Genomic DNA, 23,741 nt, shown 5'->3' with positions numbered 1-23,741 from the left:
TGCCCGCCCATGGTAATAAAGTTTGTCTGACGAGGGGATGCATTTAATTTGTTTTTGTTTTATATTAATGGGGTACGTAGGCTAGGGTTCTTTTGTGGAAATCGCAGAGTGGACAACTCAGAAAAAAGTAGGTTCAAATGGCCCATCCACATCCACTAACTAGTTATGCATGGTAATGGAAATGGAGTTACTCAACAATGGCATATTTATATGCCTCCCCATTACGCAACAATAACAAATTAATAATTTTACTGTACCACATGATGATGAGAAGTGGATGAATCAGCAAAGGGTCTAATCAGTGGCATCCTCTCATGAGTCCATTTAATATATAATTCTTGAGCAAGAACATTCTTGATCATGATCTGTCTAATTAGCTTATATATATATATAGTTTAACTAAGCTGGCAGAAGCACGTACGTACAGCAGTGCATGGCCCTTGTGTTTTATTGGCCTAATTCATTGATCTTTGCAATGCATGCCATTTCCCCTCCCACTCAAGTTTTATTCAACTTCTTTGTAATATCAGACCAGCCACGCCTAAAAGTTGGCATGCATCTCCGCTAGCTAGCTTGACATGCATGGGAAGTTTTGAGAGATCAAGAGAGAAGTGGTACTGATCATGCTGTTAATGAATAGTGATTATCATCATTAAATATAAACTTCAAGGCCTAGCCTGTAATAAGGTTATATATATATATATATATTGATCATCGATGCAGCTAGGATGCATGAATGAGTACTAAAGAACGTCTCGAGATAAAAAGAATTAAATGCCCACCGATCACGGCGGCCTATTTGGTTCATATAACACGATTCATGGCATTATCTGATCATTGTTTATTTATTAAATAAAGACAGTTTGAAGATGATGATGACGATTCTTCTTCTTCTTCTTCTCATTTTTATAATATCGCAAAAAGAAAAAAAAAAAAGGTCTGTTACCTAATAATTTAAAAAGGGGTCATTCAAAATTGCTTGAAACTGAAGCGCGCATGCACGTACCTACTTACAGGTAAGTGGAGGGTTAGTCACTCCACCCTATCAGTCGGCATCATGACCCATAAGCACTATTGCTACAGTAGATCCTAACTTTTTCTATAGAGTTATTCTATTTAGCACCTTCCACTATACACCTATTATTATTTTTATCTTTTTATTTTTTTTCTTAATATATATGTAGTATAGAGTTGCTGAGTAGAATTTTTATTTTCTATAATTTCATTAAGGGAAACTCTTAAAAACAAGTGTGGTGCATTTGGGATGCTTACACCATCCAATGGGAGGCTGACATATCAGTCTTCTATTATTTTCATTATATACCGGCCGGAAGCATAGGATTGACACTTCTATAAATCGATGTCACAAAAACTTTCTAGAGACGTCGAACCAATTCATCCTCCCCATTAACATCCGACGATCTTTAAGATTTTTTTGAGATTTTCAATGGAGTTAGGGTCAGTGTTGTTTGAATTTGGGTCGTGGTGCTTCCCTTCCATCACCATTCACTTTCTCTTAAATTTTTACTGGCCAGTCAAATTGAGACTACCATGTCCATAAACCAGATCGACAAATCAAAGAATGACGTAAATATGACAAAACAATATTGAAACACTAGCAACAAAGACTAGTTCCAATACCGAAAAACCACTAGTATTGCTGCTCCTGCAAATGCTTCAACCCGTGTAGATTGGTGCTATTGTCTTTAATGATAAAAGAGGAACGAAACTTACCATCCTTGCCAAGAATACTAATAATAGTAAGAGTTCCTCTTCGGAATAGACCGGCTGGTCTTATAGGATAAACAACCTCCAATTACAGCATTAAGACATGTAGGATATTTCATAAAAAGTAAAATAGACTCTTTTTCATCTGATTACACTCTTGAAGCTTTTCCTTAATTCATCCCCCTTCCCCCGACTTACTCCGTTGCCCCCCTCCACTGAAGCTTTTCCTCCATCACCCCCCACTGAAGACTTGATAGGCATAATCAATGGCGACAATTAAAAAATAAAAAACAAGTATAGCAATTTAGAGATCATCTTTCTAACAAGCACAAAATGAATTTTAAAACAGATATTTTCCTGACAAACATGACTGTGTTTAGCTCATAATTGATCTTCATCTTATATCCATTTGGTCTCGTCTTTGTTTTAAATCAGGATTAGGAGGAACATGGTGGATTCTTCTAGTTCCAGTAGTCTTCCATCGGATCACCTTTACACTCTAGTTATATTTTCTCTTATGAGCGGTAGGGTAGGCATAGGCAGCGCAACAACTCTTCTGGAGATGGAAGTTGCGGTGGCCACACCTCACGCAGAGGGTGTGGGTCTTATTCCTCCTCTTTCTGAAGCTCCCCGTTCCCTTTCCCATTGGGACAGATGCATAAACCTTGGCCGAGTGAGATGAGGTGTTGTTTAAGGTGCAAAGGAAAAGTGGGTTTCGTCGTTTAATTTTCTTATTCTCTCTCAGAAGACTTTGGTTCTGCAGGACGCTTGCATTCTTCTCCCACTCGCTAGAATGCATGGACCACATTGATATTTCTTTGGTTTTAATGCACCACATTCTCGTGATACCCTAGGTTTGGGATGGGTGCTTGGGGGTCACGAGATCAGTCTGTCGCTTGTTTTGGTCAAGGTGGAAGACAAAAAGGGCAATATATTCTCTGAGTTTAGTCAGGGTGGAAGACGAAGGGGCACCAAAAATAGAAGTTGTTTTCTCTGGGTTTGTTTATGGGTTTGGTCAGTATGGAAGACGATGAGGGCACGGGACTTACAGAAGCTTTTTGTGGCGTTTTTAATCTTCTGAAGGATGGATGAAGGATATGTAAAATGAAGGACTTATGTGAAGGATTATTATTGGAAGGCTGTTATTTGGGGTTGGATAGCCTGGCCTGTTTAAAGGTATTCTCTAATAGTAACAGTATTAATACGGAGTCATTCAAACTTTCAGGAGCTTTTGTTTAGATTAAATCATTCATTTTTTGGTTGGAAGTTAGACTCTGGAGGAACGAATGTATCAGATGAGATTTTTGCAATAAGTAAAATCCTGGGTTTCGACATTTCTTCAAGAGAGAGAGAGAGATCGGACTGAGTAAAGAAAAATGCTACTTTGCCCACTTCATTTGCCCCCTCATTTTGACACTTCATGCATTTTAATTTTTTTTTTAATTTTTTTCTTTATTTAATAGTTAAGAAAGTGACTATTAGTATATTGATAATTTTTTTTATATTTTTAAAAAATATTTTAAAATGTCAAAAAAATATGAAGAAAAAAATTGAAGAAAAATAAAAAGAGTGGTAAGATGGAGCGGTGCACTCTGAGCGGCAGAGTAGCACTGCTCTTGAGTAAAAGAGAGGGAGATTGTTTTGATGTATTGCTCCTGCCGTAATTTGTCTAGATTGAATATGTGTCATCTTTTTATTGGAGGGTGTAAATCCTATAAATGTACTGGTCTAGAGGGGCTCTCTTTCATTAATAGTATGAATAGGTAGGTTCTTACTAATTTGTTGACCCATTTCAAAAAATCTATAATATCTCTTAAAATTATTTCTAACTACTCTAATCAAAATCACTTAATAAATTTGTTAACGTTGTGTTTAGTACACATTTGAGTCAAGTTCTAGCAACTTGAGTCTTGGGTCTTTCATCGGCACGCTAAAGAAAACATAGATAGCGGCGGGCCTTGGTGGAGGCTGGGAAGTCTTCGATGCTTAAGTCTGTATCTCCTTAGTAGTTTGTGAAATAGCGTAGAGGGATCAAAGAGAGTTCTTTGTACTTGGATGTCAGCTTTTATATTAGATTTTTGGGTGGGGACAACACATACATAGCCTCAGGGAGTTCGTGTCAATTCAACTGTTCACTTAGTTAGAATCTTTTAATGCGGCGTGGCTCTTGAGGCGGCATCATTAATGTGGTGTAGAGTCCGGAGAGTTGCGCCATTATTAATGCCGCGTAGCTCTCTGATTCACTTTACCCTGCGAACGTTCCTCGTCAACCCTCTTTATGCCTGTTGTTAGGAGATCAAGGGTTCTCTATATCTCCCGCCCACCTGCCTGCACAGGTTTCCGAGGGTTGGGTGTCAATGGGGGGTGTAAAGGTGATGAGTCCCATCTGCCCTCTATCGTTTACTTTTCTCACTCTTGGGTTGTTTCATGGGTGAGTTTTGCTTATGGACTGAGTGTTCTATAGAGACCCACAGACTCCTCTCAGAGGAGGGTCATTAGGCCTTGGTCGGGCTCTCTCACTCACTCCTCAGAGATCCCTTATAGGCTTGCCATAAGGGTAGAGAGGAGGAGAAAATCCCCTTGTTATTATTTTTGCGACTGTAATTATCATTCTGTTTTTGTGTATATAGATATATGATGTCCTCTCGTCGATCAATCAGTAAATATATGTGTGTGTATATATATATATATTAGAGTGAGAGAGAGATAAATACATAAAATTATTCACATAACATTTATTAAGTATTTAGTGCTGCTCGATAAACTTATCCAGACAATCATAAATGCTGGAGAACCTACTTCATTGTATGTTTATCTTTTTCCATTGTAGGCATCAAAATTTGAATATAAATTCTGGAAAATCCAAATCTATATATCATCACTGTTCTTTGATTTTTGTTCTCTAGTTTCATTGTGTAAAGTATGACCTCCATGCATCTTTCTTTCTAATCTATGTACTCTCAAAATAGTGAAACTCTGAGCAGCTTGCTTTTGTCACTTACTTTATTCCTATTCCTATTTGATTGTTTTATTTTGCCTTTGCTGGAGAGATTGAATCTTTTAGTAAGAATCAAACTTGAGAATTAGTTAAATTGCCCAAGTGCACGAAGATTATTGACTGCAAATGGGCATCAAGAAAAAAGAAAGGAATCTAGGATATTGAGTATGATAGATACAAAGCACCATGGATTACAAAAGGCTACAATCAAAAGAGAATGTGTGGACTTCAATGAAGTGACTATAGTTGAAGAGATCGAAGGCGTGAACTTCAATAAAATTGCGAAACATAGCTCTATTAATATGTTTCTTGCCATAATTGCTCTATTTTGATTTGAAGCTTTAACAACTTAGCATCAAAACAACATTTTACAGTGAGCTTGAGGAGATTATCTATATATATATATATGTATCAATCAAAGGGGTTCAATGGCAAAAAAGATGATGATGTAACGTACAAAAATTATTATTATATGGCTTGAAAGAATGTCTCAGACAGACAGGTGTGCAAATGTACTTATTTAACCTTGAAAGTTTTTTTTTTTTAAAAAAAACAAACCCGTATAATTTTGTATTCATTGATAAAAATTGTTGTCATTACATCTCATATTGATTCCTATAGTTTGACTAATACAATCAGGAAAATCTTCTATCCATATCTGTTATGAATCTATAGTTAGAGCTTTCTTTGCAAATATATGAGCAGCCTCATTAGAGTTTCTATGCACAAATTGTACTTTCCAGTCTGTTCTGTTCTTGAGCACCTTCTTTGCATCTTCAATTACTATCCCATAAACTGGAAATTCTATATTTTCTTTATTAATGGCCTTGACTATGATCTGAGCATCACCTTCGAAGACAACCCTACTGAAGTTAAGATCACTGCAAATCTCTATAGCTCTCCATAAGGATTAACTCTCAGCTGTTGCTGCTGTATGAACATGCTCTTTTTGGCCACAAATAGCTACTAAAACTTCCCCCTCCTCATCCCTTATAACAATCTCAATTCCCATCACTTTCTTCCTTTGGTCCATTGCTGCATCCTAGTTGACTTTTCCCCAGTTTTCGCTCGGTTTCTTCCACTTTGCTTGCCTCACTAGCCTTGCATTATCTGGTCTAGGATGGTTCTTGCCTATCAAACTGTTAGCCCTTTGAAACTTTTTAACCTCCTCCTTAGTAATAGTCAGGACTTGTCCAGGTTTCTTGAAGCAATTCTCGAATATAAGTTGGTTTCTTCTTAACCACAAACCCCTCATGACAGTAGCTATTACTTCTAGATCGGTTTTTGGCAATTTCAACATCATTTTTCCCCATAGATCCAGTAAATCATCTTTCTCAGTACTCCATTTTTGTAAACTTGTCAATGACTCAAGCCACACATCATTAGTGACAGTACACTTCCAGAGAACATGCATTACATCCTCTGCCTCCCTTTTACAAACTGGACAGAGATCATTATCGACTAATTTCTTTGAGAATAACTTCTTTTTTGTAGGGAGAAAGTCATTACCTGCCTTCCATAAAAATATCTTTACCTTCTTTGATATGTTCATCTCCCAAATATCCTTCCACCTACTATCACCACCTTCCATTCTTGAGGTTTCTCCTCTAATAGCTTTTCTTCTCTCAACTCAACCTCCATGTAGTAGGCACTTCTTACAGGAAAAAAGTCCATTCTTGGATGGCCCCCACACCATTTTGTCTACTGTATTCGTTTTACTAAGGGGAATACTTAAGATTTTTTTAGCCTCTTCTTCATTAAAAATGTTTTTTACCAGGCCCTCATCCCACTCCCTTATGTTCTGCTAAACCAGCTCCTCAACTTTAGCATTCTCATCTAATATCGACACTGGTGACTGAACACAATAGGAAACATGTGATGACATCCATTTTTGCCCCCATATTCTAATACTTTTACCATTCCCTACCCTCCATCTCAATCCCTTCCTTATTAGGCTTAAAGCCTCTCATACACTCCTCTAAATCAAAGATGGTTTGTAACCCAACTTAGCCTCCAACAGAGAAGCATCTCTAGTACTTCTGTTTGAAAATGCATGCAGCTAGGCTATTAGGGTAGTTAAGAAACCTCCAACCCTGCTTAGCCAATAGAGTTTTATTAAAGCATCCCACATCTTGAAAACCTAGCCCTCCCATGCTTTTTTGTCTTCCCACAAACTCCCACCTGCTCCAATGAATGCCTTTGTTCTTTTGTTGGTTGCACCACCAAAAGTTTGCAAACATGCCATTTAGCTCATTACACAAATGTTTTGGCAGCTGGAAAACACTCATGGTGTATGTGGGCACGGCTTGGAGAACTGCCTTGATGGGAATCTCCTTTCCTGCAGAGGACATGAATGAATTTTTCCAGTTGTTGATATTCTTCCACACTCGTTCTTTTATGCCTCTAAATGTTAAGTACTTTGATCTCCCTACTACTGAGGGCATTCCCAAATATTTCCCATAACAACCAACCATCACTGCACCACCTTCTTCTTTGATTAACTCTTTTTCTCTTAGGCAAGTATAAGGACTAAAGAACAAAGCAAATTTGTCTTTGTTCAAAACCTGACCAGAAGCTTTTTCATAGGTTAGTAACATGGCTTTCAGCTTTTTCCATTCCTCTACTTTTGCTCTACCCAGTAGTACACAGTCATCCGCAAACAGGAGATGGTTCACTCTAGTTCCCCCTAACCACCGTGACCCCCCTTGTATCCCCTCTCAAATCAGAGGCATTGAGATGAGAAGAGAAGATAGGCCTTCAGCACATAAAATAAAAAGGTATGGAGACAAGGGATCTCCCTGTCTCAAACCTCTAGAAGGGCAAAACTTGGTACCTGGAACTCCATTAATTAATACGGATTATGAGATTGAGGACACACACATCATGATAAGCTCAGTCCATCTTCTGCAAAAACCCAACTTACTAAAAATAGTTTTAAGGTAAGGCCACTCAATCCTGTCATAAGCTTTAGACATATCAAGTTTTATAGCCATGTTTCTAGACCTTCCTCTTTTCCTAGTCATCATAGAATGCAACAACTCATAAGCGACCATAATGTTGTCTGTGATTAATCTCCCTGGGATGAAGGCACTTTGGTTGGGGGAGATTAAATCAGCTAGAACAGTTTTTAGTCTATTAGCTAAAACTTTAGCCATGATCTTATAGGCAACATTACATAGACTAATAGGTCGATATTCACTAACCAGGCTAGGGTTTGAAACTTTTGGGATGAGAAAAATGTAAGTGAAGTTGGCTGAAGAATCAAAACTGTCACCATTAGGCCATGATAAAACAGTCCTGCTGACTTCCTCACCAATGATTGGCCATTGACTTTGGTAGAAACAAGCTCCAAAGCCGTTTGGGCCTGGTGACTTCAAGGGTGCCATCTGCTTTAAAGCTTCCTCAACCTCCTTTATAGAAAAGGTCTTAGTAAGTGATTCATTCATATCCCCTATCACTCGAGCCTCCAAGTACTTCAAACAATCATCAACCTCCATCTGGCTCGGAGATGAGGAAGTAAATAGACTCCCAAAATACTTGTTGAAAGCTCCTTCCACCTCTTCATGTCTCGAGTGCCATATGTTTTGGTCATCTTTTACAGCATGAATTATATTTTTCCTCCTCCTTTGGCTGGCACAACTGTGGAAAAATTTGGTATTTTTATCCCCAAGCTGATACCAATTCACTTTAGCCCTTTGCCTCCATTTTAAATCTTCTTTTTCTAACAACAAGCCAATCTCCTTCTGTAGCCTTTTAATCTCACCAGAATTGTGACTATTTTCATTTTCTTGGAACGTTTTTAGGAGCTGGGTTTTTAGCTTCAGCTCACTCCCTCTGTCTTCCCCATTCTTCCTCCACCATCTCATCAAAGCTCTTTTACTGTCAGACAGGTTAACTAGTAGGTTTTTAGGAGTGCCATCTTCCATCATCCTTTTTTCCCACACCTTTTGTAAAGCCACCACACAGTCCTCATCTAAAATCCAGTTGGCTTCATACCTGAACAGCTTCCTTCCTCTCCTACCCTCATTTCCCTTTTGGTTCATACAAAGCAACGAATGCCTATGGTCAGAGCATCTGGCTGCCAACACTTCTACCCAGCTCTCTTGAAACAAACCTTTCCATCTTACATTGGTCACGGCTCTATCAAGTCTTTCCTTAGTGAAGGATTCATCTTTATGTTTATTGCTCCAAGTGTACTTATCACCTCTCCATCCCAAATCAAACAGTCCACTCCTCTCAAGAGCCTCTCTGAAACTAGCCATTTGTCTTTCTTGCCTCTATTTACCTCCACATTTTTCATCATGAGTCACAATTTTGTTGAAATCCCTAATAACACACCAACCGGTATTAGCATTTGGTTTTAGTGAGTTAAGTAGATTCCAAGAATTTGCCCTTCTACTTGGATCAGGATTTCCTTAAAATCCTGTCAATAGCCACTTCTCATTTTCCCCTTCATTTGTTACCCAAACACTAATATGCCTTATTGAGTAGTTCGCCTCTTCTATTTTGACATTATGGTCCCATAACATGATTAGACTCCCACTCCTTCCAACTGCTTCAACAACAAAACAGCCTTCACATTTCAGCTTTCTCCTAATCCCTTCACATCTGCCTTTCAACATCTTAGTTTCCATTAAGAAAACTAAATTGGATTTCTTGTCCAATACCAAATGGTAAAGATCTTGAACTGTCCGAGGGTTCCCAAGCCCTCGGCAGTTCCAGCTTAGAGTTTTCATTGGGTTGGGTGGGGCTGCTTAGCAACCTCCACCCTTTGTGAAACTTCCTCATCAGACCCTGCGCTACCCTGATTTTTTTGTTTCTTCAACTCCCTCACTAACCCCTTCCCTCCCTCAATCTCCTTCCTCTTTGTTAATGTTATTATTTCCTCGGAATTTCCCTCCCAGCTTTTACCCGTTTCTCTTGCCCTCCTCTTCCAGGACCCTATCCCCTTCCCTCTGACCGCAACTCCCTCAAACACTTTTTGTGGTTCCTCATCCATGCTTGCATCTTCCACATACACTATTGGTGTTTTACCCCCTCCCCTCCCTTCCTTAAGACTCCCCTCTTCCCTTTCACGATCCTTCCCAGACTCACTTCCAGTTCTGACCTCTACCTCACAACCCTTCCGAACCTCACAAACCCCCTACCTCATCCCTAATCTTTTCAGGACCCAGTCCCTTCACACTTACAACCCCTCCATCATTCATGTCAACACAGTTTTTCTCTAGAACTTGACCCTTGTACTCCTTTCTTTGGAACTCTCTCATTTTGAAACGTGGACTAGCTCTGAGCCAGACCCTGAATTGATCTTCACCACTATTCTCTTGCGCCTCACACACTTTCTTATTATGAGCAATACATCCACATTTAAAACAAAAATGGAGAAGTTTTTCATACCTCAGAGGTATCCAGTATTTCTTTCCTCTGACCGAAATGGTGCACCCTCTTGCCAAAGCCTTTGTCACGTCTATTTGCAACAATACTCTGAGAAAATTTCCCCATCCATTGCCATCCTCCTGTGAATCCACTTCTATCACTTTATCAATCGTGGCTCCAAAAGCCTCTCCTCGCTCCTTGTTCATGCAGGCTAAGGGTAGGTTATGAAACTGAACCAAGAACCTTTCATATCTAAAATCCAACTACTGTGGAGGTGTATATCCATCGTCTCCCTTCCATCACTCTCTGTTTGTCATCAAGGGTAGCAAACACTATCACAAATATATTCTCTCCAACTTCTTGAAATTTTGCTCGCTGGCTAATCCTCCAGGCTTTCCCCATCGTTGTTTCCAGCACCATAGGGCTTAGTCTTCTCTCCATCCACACTTTCCCTACCACACCTCGTTCTTCCTTGGACCTTAGTTCCTCCGATAACTCATCCCCCACATCTATGTTCAAAGCTTCCTCCTCCGATAATCTCAGTCTTTCCCACCTTTCCTCGAGCTTCTTCATCGCCGTCCACCGTGTGCCACCCTCGAGATTTCCTTTTTCACTCACTTTCTGTAGCTGTGAACCTTCTCACGACCCTCACTTCCGCTACGCACCACTGTCCATTTCCAACAGACTCCACTCAATTCTGTTAGAATCTCATTGGGCCCCCTTTCACCTCACCTTTTCCCTAGAGAGAAAAAACGAGAGAAGACTCCACTATATTTTAAAAAAAAATGCTATACAATTAGAAACTAGTTTAACCTTGCAAGTTAAACTGTGATATGGGATGCATTCTTTTCTTTATTGCCAGTCATTACATGAGTAATGTATGTGTCCAAGTGCAGAATAGGTCGGGTTCAGGGCTGCAAACGAATCGAGTCGAATTCGAACTAGGGGTCGCGAGCTCGATTAACATATATATCTGCTCGAACTCGACTCGAGCTCAAAAAATATTAGAGATTTCTGATCGAGCTCGACTCGCCTAACATATATTAAGATCGAGCTCGGCTCGAACTTGAATACCAAAAATAAACGAGCTTATACGAACTCGAGCTACTCGCTCGAGCTCGAGCTACTCGACTTTGTCTGGACTTCACGACTTAAATACTTGTTTCAAGTTTCATGGCATGGGTTCAATGGTAGAGGGAGACACCGACAACAACACACAGATGCAGAGGAGAGAGAGAGCTGCAGGGAGATGGAACAGGACGAGGCGTAGTGGCAGTGGCGCGAGGTGGACAACGATGTAGAGGAGGTGCGGCGGTGTGCAGATTCTCTACAACAGGAAGAAGAAAGAAGAAAGAAGAAAGAAGAAGAAAGAAGAGAAAAGAAAAAAGATAGAAGACGAAAGAAGAAAAAAACGAAACAAGAAAGAGGGGAGGGAGGTTGGGGGGTGGGGACGGTGCATTGAAGAAGAAAAGAAATAAGAAGGGACTCTAGGCTTTATCATGGTCAAAACGCATAGCTTAATCAAAAGGGGCTGGGCTCTTACTTGAAACGGGCTGAGCATCAACTTCACACAATCTAAAAGAAATAAAACACTATAAATCAACTACAAAAAGTCCATACTCAAAAGACTAAAATAAAATAAACAAAAAACATTAAAATAAAATAAACTATAACCTTAGCAGTTAAATAAATAATATAATATATATATATATTATGAATATAATAAAATAAAAATCGAGTTTATACGAATTTTGTTTACGACCCTACACCGAATCGAATCGAGATTACACAAATTTATCTCGTTTAATATTCGAACTAATATTAGTGATCACGAACAATTCATTTATCAAATTAACCAATCCGAATCGAGTTTATACGAGTCCAGCCCAAGTTATTCACGAGCAGCTATGCCCGTTCGCAGTCCTAATCGGGTTGCTGTTATCAATAATATAGTCAACGAAACGACATCGTGTTGATGCCGCGAAAATCAATAATCCTAATCCGCCACGTCACTTTCTTGGTCCTAATTTAGTTGGTTCCTCTGCCCGAAGTCGCACCCTAGCGACTAGTCCCTTCCTCTGCCAATCCGCTTTAGGGGGAGACAGAACCACAGAGAGAGAGAGAGAGGGAAAAAGAGGTATGGGGTTAGGGTTTCTAATTAGGTTAATGTGCGTATGCAGCTCAATCGTATTTCCAGTGAGTGCTTCAATCCATGAGTACAGAAACGAGGCGTTTATTCCTCAATCAAACGCCTCCTTCTTCCATGGCGGCAGTGAAGGGCTTTACGCTTCTAAGGATCACAATTTGTCCACTTCCCTAAACGACAAATCCCTAAAGGGCAAGTCCTTTATCAGGTTTCGTTTTTACTTTCCCTTTTTTACTTCACCAAATATTTTAATCATTTCTGCTTCTGTATGCCTTCTCTTACTTCTGTGCCTAATCGTGAGGGTTTGTTTAAGTTAATTGAATGTAAAGATGATAATTCTGGCTTGAACTGTTAACTTAAATCTTACTAGAACTTCCCACCGAGGAACTTTATTTTTGGATTTGGAACATGACTTTTCTGTTTCTTTTAGTGACATTTGGAATCGATCGTAAGAGTGCCTTTCTTGGTCTAGGAGCCCAGGAAATTGAATTCTAGTTTAATTTCTTAAGCTTTAATGAAAATTTTTTATTACCAGATTGGAAGGGTAGTTTCTGACCGGTGGGGTCGTGTAGCGGGTTTACTCTCCAAGGTTTGGCCCAAAATCCTGCCTTGGTGAGTTTTCATGTCGTTGAAAAAACCATTCTATTGTAGTAGTACAGCATTGCATCTTCTGATCTGTCAAGTATTTTTGTCCAAATCTTTCTCACCCAAACAAGAATATTTCTGTATATGATTCAGAAAATACTGGACCTCCGCCTACTCAAGTAAATACTTGTAAAAAAAAATTATTGATAAAACTCCAAAATGGCATTTTCTTTTGAAACAATTTCTTTTAATCCTTGTGGGTACAAACTTATGCTCATAGATTTCATGTTACTTGTCTCTGAGGAATTTATTAATGCTAACTACTTGAATATGGGTTCTCAATTTTGAGATCCATGTATATGTACCGAACCTTGTAATGCTTGGGTATGTATTTATTGAGGATTGCCACTCTCACTGTGGACTCTCAGGTTTGAAACGGTCACTTTTGTGAGGACAAAAGAGTCTGCTAGTAAGCAGAATGAGATGCATCCGAACACTGGGTTGGTGGAAGCTATCATACTTGAGGTAAAAGACAGGGAAAGGATCGGAGGTTCTTTCCTGAAGTCTAATGCGATATGCTGCAACCCGAGTCTTGCAGACTCTGGATCCTGCAAATTAGGAGAGGTTATTATACAAAAAAGTGTGGACAATCCCAAGTGGCCTAGACGCATCCAAACTTCCTTTGAAGGAATCAGGGAAGAAGTTACAATGAAGAATACTGAAGTTGAAATAAGTAGTACTGGAATGTACTACCTCTATTTTATGTCCTGTGATCCATTACTCAAGGGCACAAGAATCAAAGGAAGGACTGTGTGGAGAAACCCAGATGGTTATTTACCTGGGAAGATGGCTCCTTTGATGACATTCTATGGTTTTATGTCTTTAGCTTACCTTGCACTTGGCCTAATCTGGTTTATAAGGTTTGTTCAGTTATGGAAGGATATCACACAGTTGCACTACCACATTACAGCTGTAATTGCTCTTGGAATGTGTGAAATGGCTGTCTGGTACTTTGAATATGCCAACTTCAATTCAACTGGAAGCCGACCGATGGCGATTACTTTGTGGGCTGTAACTTTCAGCTCTGTCAAGAAAACTGTGTCTCGCCTTCTTCTTTTGGTGGTTTCAATGGGCTATAGTGTTGTGAAGCCGACACTTGGTGGTATATCCTCTAAAGTACTTATTCTTGGCATAATATATTTCATTGCTACTGAGGCACTTGAGCTAGTTGAACATTTGGGGAACATTAATGATTTTTCTGGGAATACAAAGTTATTTTTGGTTCTGCCCGTTGCTTTCCTGGATTCCTGCTTTATTCTGTGGATTTTTTCGTCATTAGCAAGAACTTTAGAGAAACTTCAGGTAATCTTTTTGTTTTCTCTGTTCCTCTTTCCCCCATATCACTGCTTCAGTATGAATGCAGGTATTCGTTTACAGTCTATTATATGTACATATGATGGTAATAGATTATCTAATTCAGTAACATGTTATAATGTAAAATTTGTTGGTGCAATGATGTTTATATTTTTTGATGGATGGATGTATTTATGGTTCTATGGACGTGGCTTCTCCCTAATTAAATATGCAGGTTTCACCAATGAAATTGAAGAATATGCAAGTACAATGATTAGTAATGTGACCATTTTTGTGCTCTTAGCAATAGGATAAGTTCTCCACCTAAAATTACTGAACATTTGCCTTTATATTGGGACTGTCTTTGATATAAAATATTATTGTGCTCCTTGTTGTTTGTTGTGGATGCAGATGAGGAGAAACATGGCTAAACTGGAGCTTTTCCGCAAATTTACCAATTCTCTTGCAGTGTTTGTTATTCTCTCTATCGCGTGGATAGGCTTTGAGGTAATAGGACTTCTGTTGACCAAACATTTGCAATTCCATGAGGTGCAACATTAGATGAAGTTTAGTGGACTATTTATAAGTATCTTAATTTAAGTATCAACTAGAACTCATTTGACTTGTGTTGACTTAGCTCTACTTCAATGCAACGGACCCATTGAGTGAGCTGTGGCAAATTGCCTGGATCATTCCAGCGTTCTGGAGTCTACTTGCATACTCTCTCTTGGTGGTAATATGTGTTCTTTGGGCTCCTTCACAAAACCCAACTAGGTACTTGCTTTGACATTGTTACTTGACCTTACTTTGATGTCTTCTGCTTGCTGCACTTATTCTTAATTCTTGGTTGGTGATGGTTAACTGTACCTCTAATGGTTTAGACAGGATTTGAATGTGTTCAGGATTAATTGATTGGGATGTAGATCCTTGGAAGTTTCTGTATAAACTTTAAAGTTTAAAGTAGGAGATAGATTGACACATGAAATGGGCTTTATAATATTTATTAAGTATTTAATGCTGATCCAAAAATTCTTCTGGACAGCTCTAAGTGCTAAAGAAGTGATACATAGATAACCATTTTACAAGTACATAATAAAATAATATATATTTTAAATTTAAACAAATCTAAGTCAAAGCAAAAGTAAGAAAAATTATAATTTGAGCAATGATTTGTACAAGGGAAAAATATATGGAGAGAACAAATTGGTGGGGGGCATTACTGATCATGCCTCTTTTTTCTCGACGTGTCTTCAACATATTAGTTTCAGTAACAATAAGAATGCCTTCCTTTTGTAGATAGCATTTTAAAGCTGAGCCATCCACTCAAATAGGCCTTGGCCTTGTAGCAATTGACTTTATTTGAGAAACATACAAAATGGGAGTTCTCTCATTCTTTTGCCCCATCACTCCAAAGCCTTATTTGTTTATACATTTTCCTTTTTCATTTTTTTGGTGGACGGTTTGTAGAGTACAAATGGTCGCAAGCATATTGGTATCTTTGTTTTGCTTGTGTTTGGAAGTTTTAATAGGAAGTAATGACATTATTATATATTTACTCTGTTTGTTGTCGGACTTGTAGATATGCATACTTAGAGGAGACAGGAGACGATTTTGAGGAGGAGGGTATATCGTTGACAACGGGAGGGATGAAGGTGGGTGGGGATATGGTGGCTAAGCTGGAAAGGAAGGAAAGGAAAGGGTCCAGTGCGACGGACCTTGTGTATGGGCTTGGAGAAGATGTCGAGGAAGATAAACGAGAATAGACGTGTTACTGCCCCTGTGAAGGGGTGAAGGTGGGGTTCTTCTAGAAATCTGTAAATCTCGATGTATAAACCGCGATGTATGCAGAAAGGAGTTATAAATGAGAGAAGGAAATGCAAAGATTCAGACTGGACTTGTTACATAATTACAGCATCTTCTCTTTTGGTAATGAGATATATAGCTCTAAATTGCACGCAATATGTATGTATAGCTTTTCGTATAGTATCAGCTACAATATATATATATATATATATATTTATATAATTTAGTCTATTTATAGCATCTCCCATCTCCAAACAAATCACGTTCCGAAATATTTATTTACATTTTGTCAACTCAGGAATGTAACATTTTTTTTTTACATTAATTTTACTTTCTCAAGGAATTAAATTATAATTGCTCAACTTATGGATCTCTTGAATATTTTCTGATTACTCGGTAATTGTTTATTTTTTAATGATAAGATCATCCGACATGCAAGGAATCGAGATAGGAAGGGGTGACCTTATTAGCTTGAGCTCCCTCACAGTTACACCTATACTCGCTCGCCCCATACGGTATAACATAGAAAAAGGGACAATGTTAGGGGCTGCCCAGCATATACCGTTAGGCGTGACTTTAGTGTATTTGAGATTTTTTTTAAATTTTTTTAACATCATTAACCATTAAAAAAATAACAATTTCACTAAAAATTCACTTTCTTTATTATTAAAAAAAAATTAAAATATCCGAAGTAATTTAAAAAAAAATAAAAACTAAAAAATTATTTTAAAATGTAAATAGCATTTTTCTAGAAAAAGAATAAAAAAATAATAACTCTGCAAGTTGAACCTGTAGCATGTAGGTAGAAGTCACGAGTGGAAACTGCTTCCTCGACACCTGGGTTGCATGCAAATACGTATCGATTTTCTCTCCGACGTGGGGTTCCTCATTCTCCTCCAATCAAATACTTATCTTTCATTATTAGTATATCTTGTAAAAATTGATAAAAGCATCGTAAAATGGCCAACACAAATAAGAATAAATCCAAACTGAGAGACCCTTAATTAATGGCGGTAATCTCTCGCAACATTTTTCACATTTCAGAAAACGGGTCATTAGCTACTTTCTTATTCCTATATAAATCAACTTGATTTTCCGGGAAGTTATATCGAAAGTGGAGAGATTGAATTTACCGTTGAGCGTAACCGACACGGCTTTCAACTCCGACCTTCGTTCTGATTTTTCCTCCTTGGGATACTTACTCATCATCACGCAGAAAATAACCCCTTTGTACGTTTCTCTGTAGTTTCAGCTCAAGACCCAGACAACTTTCACTGCAAAAAGTTCATTCGGATCTGGGTTTTCAAAAACATCCATATTTTATTGGAAACAAAAAGAGCTTTTACTTGTCAGATTTGGTTTAATATACTTTAAACCGAGTTCTAATTTTGTTGGGTCTTTTTGAGTACAACGTAGTAAATTGGTCTTTTTGTGGATTGGTTTAGGGAGACTCAGTGAAAAGATGGGGGAAAGGCTCGGGCTTTTGCTGTGTTTTTGGTTTATGCTATGTGGGTTTTGTGTGGCAAGGTTTGTGGTGGAGAAGAACAGCTTGAGAGTGTCTTCACCGAGCTCGTTGAAAGGTGTATATGAATGTGCAATTGGAAATTTTGGGGTTCCTCAGTATGGAGGAACTATGCTTGGCATTGTGACGTACCCCAAAGCCAATCAAAAGGCATGCAAGAGCTTCGATGGCGTAGATATCTCTTTCAAGTCGAAGCCCGGAGGCCTACCCACCTTTCTTCTTGTCGATAGAGGAGGTCAGGTTTCTTGTTTGTTTGTTTTTTTTTTTTTTTAAAAGAACTGTCTTTTAATTGATTTTACACTTTAAGGCTTTTTTTTCCCAATATTTATCTTTCTGGTTTTCCTTCCAATTATGAGTTACCCTGAATGAAGATTATGGCTTGTTAAAAGTTTCATTTTTTGGCGATAGCTTATGAATCCGTTTCGATATTGTTAAATTAACGACGTGGATATTCTAAAATCGATTTATATGATTGTAATTATGCTATTTATAGCATGACATAGCAGGTGGTGTCAATTACTCGATGCATTGTATACTACTCGTCACCGACGGGGTTACCTTGTATATACAATTGATAACTGGAGCTTAGTCTCTCTTCATTAAGATTCTATGAGGGAATTTTTTCATAGATTTCGGTATTTCCCGTTTATTTGATTGAAGCCCAGGCGCAAAGTTTTGTTTCTGCCTTTTGGATTAACTGTATAACTAAATTGTCATCCATCATTTAGTGTTTTATTAGGACATAAGTTGAAGGCCTCTTACATGATTTTTGGATTTTTTTCCCTGTTTTCTTTTGAAAGTTTTCGTCTTTAACTTTGATGTGCTGGCAGATTGTTACTTCACCTTGAAGGCCTGGAACGCACAGAATGGTGGAGCAGCTGCTATTCTGGTTGCAGATGACAGGATTGAACCATTAATTACCATGGACACTCCTGAAGAGGAGAATGCCGATGCTGATTATCTACAGAACATCACCATTCCTTCAGCTCTTATCAGCAAATCTTTGGGGGATAGCATCAAGAAAGTTCTATCTAACAGAGAGATGGTTAACATAAATCTTGATTGGTCCGAGGCTCTTCCACATCCCGATGAGCGGGTTGAGTATGAGTTTTGGACAAATAGCAATGATGAATGTGGGCCAAAGTGTGATAGCCAGATCGACTTTGCTAAGAACTTTAAAGGAGCAGCTCAAATACTTGAGAAGAAAGGGTACACTCAGTTCACCCCGCACTATATAACATGGTATTGCCCAGAAGCTTTTATTTTGAGTGAACAGTGTAAGTCTCAGTGCATCAATCATGGGAGGTACTGTGCTCCAGATCCTGAACAGGATTTTAGAAGAGGCTATGATGGCAAGGATGTTGTGGTTCAAAATCTACGCCAAGTTTGCTTCTTTAAGGTGGCAAATGAAAGTGGAAAGCCATGGCTTTGGTGGGACTATGTGGCAGATTTTGCAATTCGTTGCCCAATGAAAGAGAAGAAGTACACTGAAGAATGCTCAAATCAAGTTATTCAAACGCTTGGTAGGTTCAAGACTTCATACGGATGCTTGTGTTTCGATATATCAATGCATGTTTCCTTCGCGTTCTATGCATAGGCTGTAAATTTCAAATATTTAACAAGAAGATTGTTGTACGTGTAAATTTTGCCTTGCACATTAGTTACTTCACTGCAGTCTTTCTATATAAATGTTGGATTTATCTCTGAAATTTGCCAAAATTTGCCAGATTTTTGGTTCAGGGTTTATTTCTGCTCCTAGCCATCTTAATCAAGGTGGATTGTTTTCTGTGACATCCTCTTGAATGAGTGATATATGTGCCACTCCCTGAATTGGCTCATTCACTACATTACCATCATTCCAGTGGTTAATTTTATTGTTACCCATTGTTTTGTTCTACCCTTGTGCTTTAAATTTAAATTAGCCAACAACTATTTACTTCTTTCCTTCCATTTTAAATTTAAATTAGCTACAACTTGTTGGTCTTTGTTTTAGCCGTGGCATTATCTATTTTGGCTAATTTCTTGAACTTCTGTCGATGTCTGAACTCAATTGATTTAAACACATTTACTTTTTCATGGATTCTTTGTTTTTGTATGTTCATGTAATGTACTAGGTGCTGGCTGATGAGAGCAAGCTTATGTTCCATATCGAAAGACTGAAACCTAATGTTATCAACATGTTTCCTGTGATGTGCTTTAACAGGCGTTGATCTCAAGGAGATAGAAAAATGCGTTGGAGACCCTACTGCAGATGTGGACAACCCAGTTCTTAAAGCTGAACAGGATGCACAGGTGAACTCTTAAGACAGACATTCACTACTTGTCTGTATTTCTCTTTGTTTCCATGCTAGGCTTTTGCTCATCTTGCCTATTCACAATTCTGGTTTTCAGATTGGCAAGGGTTCTCGTGGAGATGTTACTATATTGCCAACTCTTGTTATAAATAACAGACAGTATAGAGGTTTGAGGAAGCTCTATACGGATCATGTTAGGTGTTTAGCTGCATAATAGTTTTTATATTGTTTACCTTTTCATTTAATTCCTTTTATTTTGATGTTTACAATGCTTTCAGGTAAGTTGGACAAAGTAGCAGTTCTCAAGGCCATCTGTGCAGGTTTTGAAGAGACCACAGAGCCTGCCATTTGTTTAAGTGGAGGTCTTCATCTTCCCTTCTCCGTGTGTGTGTTTATTGCCTTCTTACAAACAACCCACCAGAAGAAAAGCAAAACAAGTGAACCGGCTTGACTTTTTCTGAAACAGTTTTAGTTCAGCTTTGGATGAGCTTGATAAAATTTATCAGAATGTCTATGAAGTGTTTTATTTCCCCAACATTTTTTCGGTACAGCTATTGTTGAAAGTACATGGCCCCTTGAACTGGCATTTTATATAGAAAAACAGATCAGCTACATGTGTGAGCTGGCCTTCTTTTATAGATTGGTTTGGAAATCTTTGAAGATAATGTTCTTAATCTGTGATCCCAATTTTCAACTGATTCGTTGAAACAGACTTTTGACAATATGTTATTTATTGTCTATAAATTGTTCCTTGCAGAGATAGAAACAAATGAGTGTTTGAACAACAACGGTGGCTGCTGGCAGGACAAGGGTGCCAACATAACTGCATGCAAGGTATTTTCATTGTCTCAACATTACTGGTGCTATTTTTGTGGGGAATTTTTGGAGAACTTCTAATTTCGTTGAGTTCACTTGTTCCTTGGTTCTTATTTGATTCTCACTATTCTTGCAGGACACTTTCAGGGGAAGAGTATGTGAATGCCCTGCTGTGCAAGATGTGAAGTTTGTTGGAGATGGTTATACTCATTGTGAAGGTAAAATTCTTCCCCTCATGTAGTGCTAGTTTGGTTTCAAGATAGACCTGATATACCAAATTAACGTAATCTGCAAGGAAGCTATTGTGAGTGATGCAGCCAGGTTTGAGTAGCTATAATTCAAGTCTCTATGATAATTGGACTTGGGAACTAGGAGCTTGATATAAGCAGGCCTAATAACTTGCTTGTTACCTGGGTCTTCTTGAAGTAATACTTTTGTATGCAAACATGCCCCTTTTTTGTTGGCTCATTCGTTTGAGGCTTATACTTAAAAGCATACTCACCAGCCCGTCTATAAGTTTTCTCTGTGCTCATCCCTGACATTGCGTTTCTGGAAATCAATTCTTTTGTTTCTGTGGCCTCACATGGTCTAACACTAAAAAATTTGAAGTTGAAAAGAAAAATCGGCCAGGACTGTGCTGGTAATAACAGAACTCTTAAACTAGAACAGAATTAGCTCCCCGATAAAAGTGGTATTGGGGGGTTTTCCCCCTTTGGCATGGGTGGGGTCAGTAGGGTTATAAACCAGAGGTAGCTCTAATTAGGTGAAAGTATCTAGAGATTAATGGGTTGCGCCTGGTGTGGTCTTTAGACATGTGGTGTTGACTCTAATTTGGTGGTTTCAATTTATGAGAAAACTGCTACGTTTGTTTTGATTCATCTGTTTCATTTCTATTTATGACACGAATGTGCTTGGTTTAACAGCTTCTGGAGCTTTACGTTGTGAAATTAATAATGGAGGTTGTTGGAAGAAATCCCAGGACGGCATGACTTACTCCGCTTGTGTTGTAAGTTTTCCAGCTTTAAGTCAATTAATGACACACAAATTTCACATTATCCTGTCTTCTTGTTTCTGATCTAATGGGAAACACCGAGTAAATAGGATGATGACTCCAAAGGTTGCAAGTGTCCACCAGGATTCAAGGGTGATGGAGTCAATGCCTGCGAAGGTATGGTTGACCTTGGTCACTCCCATTAATAAAATCAGGCATCATATAACATAGTAAAACTGATGAAGTTGTGAATTGAAACCTCAATTAGAGTTGAGGCTCCTCTGGTCCATTGTCATGGGATTTTCATCTTAACCTGAGGACTTGGACTTCATTCATTGTTACAACACTAAGATTACGGAATATAATTTGTGAAGAATATTTATGATTAGAGCTTACATGCAAAGCGGAGTTAGGATGCTTTAGTTTTTTAGTTTTCAATTATCACTTCAGAAGCCCACGGTTGTTCTTTTGAGGGGCGGGGGAAAGGGATAGTTGCCTTGAGCCTTGTCATAAGCTTGCACATGCTTTGTTCTTTTTCAATTACCAACTAGGATTTATTTATTTTTTTAAACCTGACTCACTGCACATGCTTCTGTGCTGTTTCCTTGCGCCAGATGTTGATGAATGCAAAGAGAAGCTGGCCTGCCAATGCCAAGAGTGCAAATGCAAGAATACATGGGGCAGTTATGAGTGCAGCTGTGGCGGTGGCTTATTGTACATGCAAGAACATGACTTATGTATAAGTAAGTATCCTCAAAGTGTCTTATTTTGTTTTTGGGAGGAGATACACTTGGTGGCTGAATTTCATCTTTATGTTCACTATCCACAAGATTGAATCTTTGATTGACATTTACCAAACAACAAGATTTGCATCTAGGAACCATGGTAAAAATTTTTTGTTAATTTTCATTTGAAATGGTTGTTTATTTTGATTTGGCCGTGTTTGAGTTTCATCTGATATACAAGAAGAGTATTCTGCCATCTTTTATTTTTCAGTCCTACAATTTGATTGTCATTTGTTAATGAACACTTGAATACTAATTTCCCGTTGCAATATGCCAATTGTTTTCCTCTGCTAACTTATCTGTTGGGAAAATCCAGGTAAAGATGATACAACAGTCATCTGGAGCTTTGTTTGGGTTGTTATTCTCGGCTTGGCTGCTGCTGGGTTCGGGGGGTATGCAGTTTACAAGTACAGGATCCGGGTATGTCTGATATTGCATAAACCATGGATACATTAAAACAATCCTGTCAGTAGACCTTGATTCAGAATGGAGTAAAATGTATGCATGCATAGATCACTCGTTGAAGTCAATCCATTCGGTAATTCAGCTTATCTTCTGATTCTGAAGAAGAATCCAGAGGTTTTTAGGTCAAATGGTAAGAATTAATTGAAAGCGAGAATGATAAGATGCTGGGATTTTTTTGAATTGCGACACTTAGATTGGGTAATATTCTTGAAACGAAGAGAAGGAATGAAAGAGAAGAAAGCAGAGAGAAGGAAAACTTTCAGAGAGAGAGAGAGATTTAAAAGGGGGACTTGGTGTAGGTGGGCCAACTTTAGAGTTGGTGGATGAGTTGAATATGCAAAAAACATAGCATAGACCCAAAAAAGGCCCTAAAATGCAAAGTAAGTGAATGAGTTTTGGTCGGTAATCAATCATGATGGAGATCTAATTTGGATCATAGGATTCAATTTATCAATGCGCCTACCTTTTGTAGTAAATCAAATTTTCTGTGTAAATTACTTGTTGCAGAGATACATGGATTCTGAAATACGAGCAATCATGGCGCAGTACATGCCATTGGACAATCAAGGAGAGGTACGTAATCACATGTCCCGTGGCAATGTCTGAAAGTTGGTAGAGAGATGTTGAAAGGTGCAACTGAGATGATGAGAAAATGACAATCACCAAACTCTTAAAGTTGGATACCTACATTCCCCCCCACATTGGGGATGGTAATGTTTCCAACCCAACAGGGTTTTTCTGTTTCTCTTCGAGTAGCAAGTTTGTCCTCGTGTTCTTACTACTTATCACTGTAAATCTGTAACCTAATGGATGCTCATATATTATAGTAATTATAAATTGTTCTCCCAATCAAGGAAACCAAGTATATTTGTGTTAGTA

At 38.5% G+C, this 23,741-nt stretch overlaps 2 protein-coding genes across 3 annotated transcripts; both read left to right on the top strand.

The window, feature by feature from the left end:
* Window positions 1-12,150: 12,150 nt before the first annotated feature.
* Window positions 12,151-16,145, top strand: LOC108986267 (transmembrane protein 87B). The gene is made up of 5 exons (XM_018958833.2): window positions 12,151-12,456; window positions 13,262-14,195; window positions 14,598-14,693; window positions 14,824-14,960; window positions 15,766-16,145. The coding sequence occupies exons 1-5, from the start codon at window positions 12,242-12,244 to the stop codon at window positions 15,947-15,949; spliced, it is 1,566 nt and encodes a 521-aa protein (XP_018814378.1). The 5' UTR covers window positions 12,151-12,241; the 3' UTR covers window positions 15,950-16,145.
* An 844-nt stretch (window positions 16,146-16,989) lies between these two features.
* On the top strand, window positions 16,990-23,738 carry LOC108986266 (vacuolar-sorting receptor 1-like). Of its 2 annotated transcripts, XM_018958832.2 has the most exons (13): window positions 16,990-17,219; window positions 17,435-17,746; window positions 18,342-19,034; window positions 19,715-19,803; window positions 19,903-19,972; window positions 20,084-20,167; window positions 20,563-20,639; window positions 20,758-20,839; window positions 21,545-21,627; window positions 21,723-21,789; window positions 22,227-22,355; window positions 22,714-22,817; window positions 23,370-23,738. In XM_018958832.2, the coding sequence occupies exons 2-13, from the start codon at window positions 17,452-17,454 to the stop codon at window positions 23,466-23,468; spliced, it is 1,872 nt and encodes a 623-aa protein (XP_018814377.1). In that variant the 5' UTR covers window positions 16,990-17,219; window positions 17,435-17,451; the 3' UTR covers window positions 23,469-23,738. The 2 variants fall into 2 exon arrangements, with proteins under 2 accessions (XP_018814377.1, XP_018814376.1); XM_018958831.2 differs by having other exon boundaries at window positions 16,990-17,746.
* Window positions 23,739-23,741: the final 3 nt, after the last annotated feature.

The sequence above is a fragment of the Juglans regia genome, chromosome 3 (genome assembly GCF_001411555.2).
Source record: "Juglans regia cultivar Chandler chromosome 3, Walnut 2.0, whole genome shotgun sequence".
Classification (NCBI taxonomy): Eukaryota; Viridiplantae; Streptophyta; class Magnoliopsida; order Fagales; family Juglandaceae; genus Juglans; species Juglans regia.
The sequence above is the reverse complement of the archived record's forward strand: the minus strand, read 5'-3'. Positions and strand labels throughout refer to the sequence as shown.

Bases quoted from the DNA above. Each gene is read 5' to 3' on its own strand.
- LOC108986267 (XM_018958833.2), top strand. From the start codon at position 12,242: ATGGGGTTAGGGTTTCTAATTAGGTTAATGTGCGTATGCAGCTCAATC. The intron at 14,196-14,597 runs GTAATCTTTTTG...TTGTGGATGCAG, and splicing joins GAACTTTAGAGAAACTTCAG to ATGAGGAGAAACATGGCTAA. The intron at 14,961-15,765 runs GTACTTGCTTTG...TCGGACTTGTAG, and splicing joins CCTTCACAAAACCCAACTAG to ATATGCATACTTAGAGGAGA.
- LOC108986266 (XM_018958832.2), top strand. From the start codon at position 17,452: ATGGGGGAAAGGCTCGGGCTTTTGCTGTGTTTTTGGTTTATGCTATGT. The intron at 20,168-20,562 runs GTCTTCATCTTC...TGTTCCTTGCAG, and splicing joins TGCCATTTGTTTAAGTGGAG to AGATAGAAACAAATGAGTGT. The intron at 22,818-23,369 runs GTATGTCTGATA...TACTTGTTGCAG, and splicing joins TTTACAAGTACAGGATCCGG to AGATACATGGATTCTGAAAT.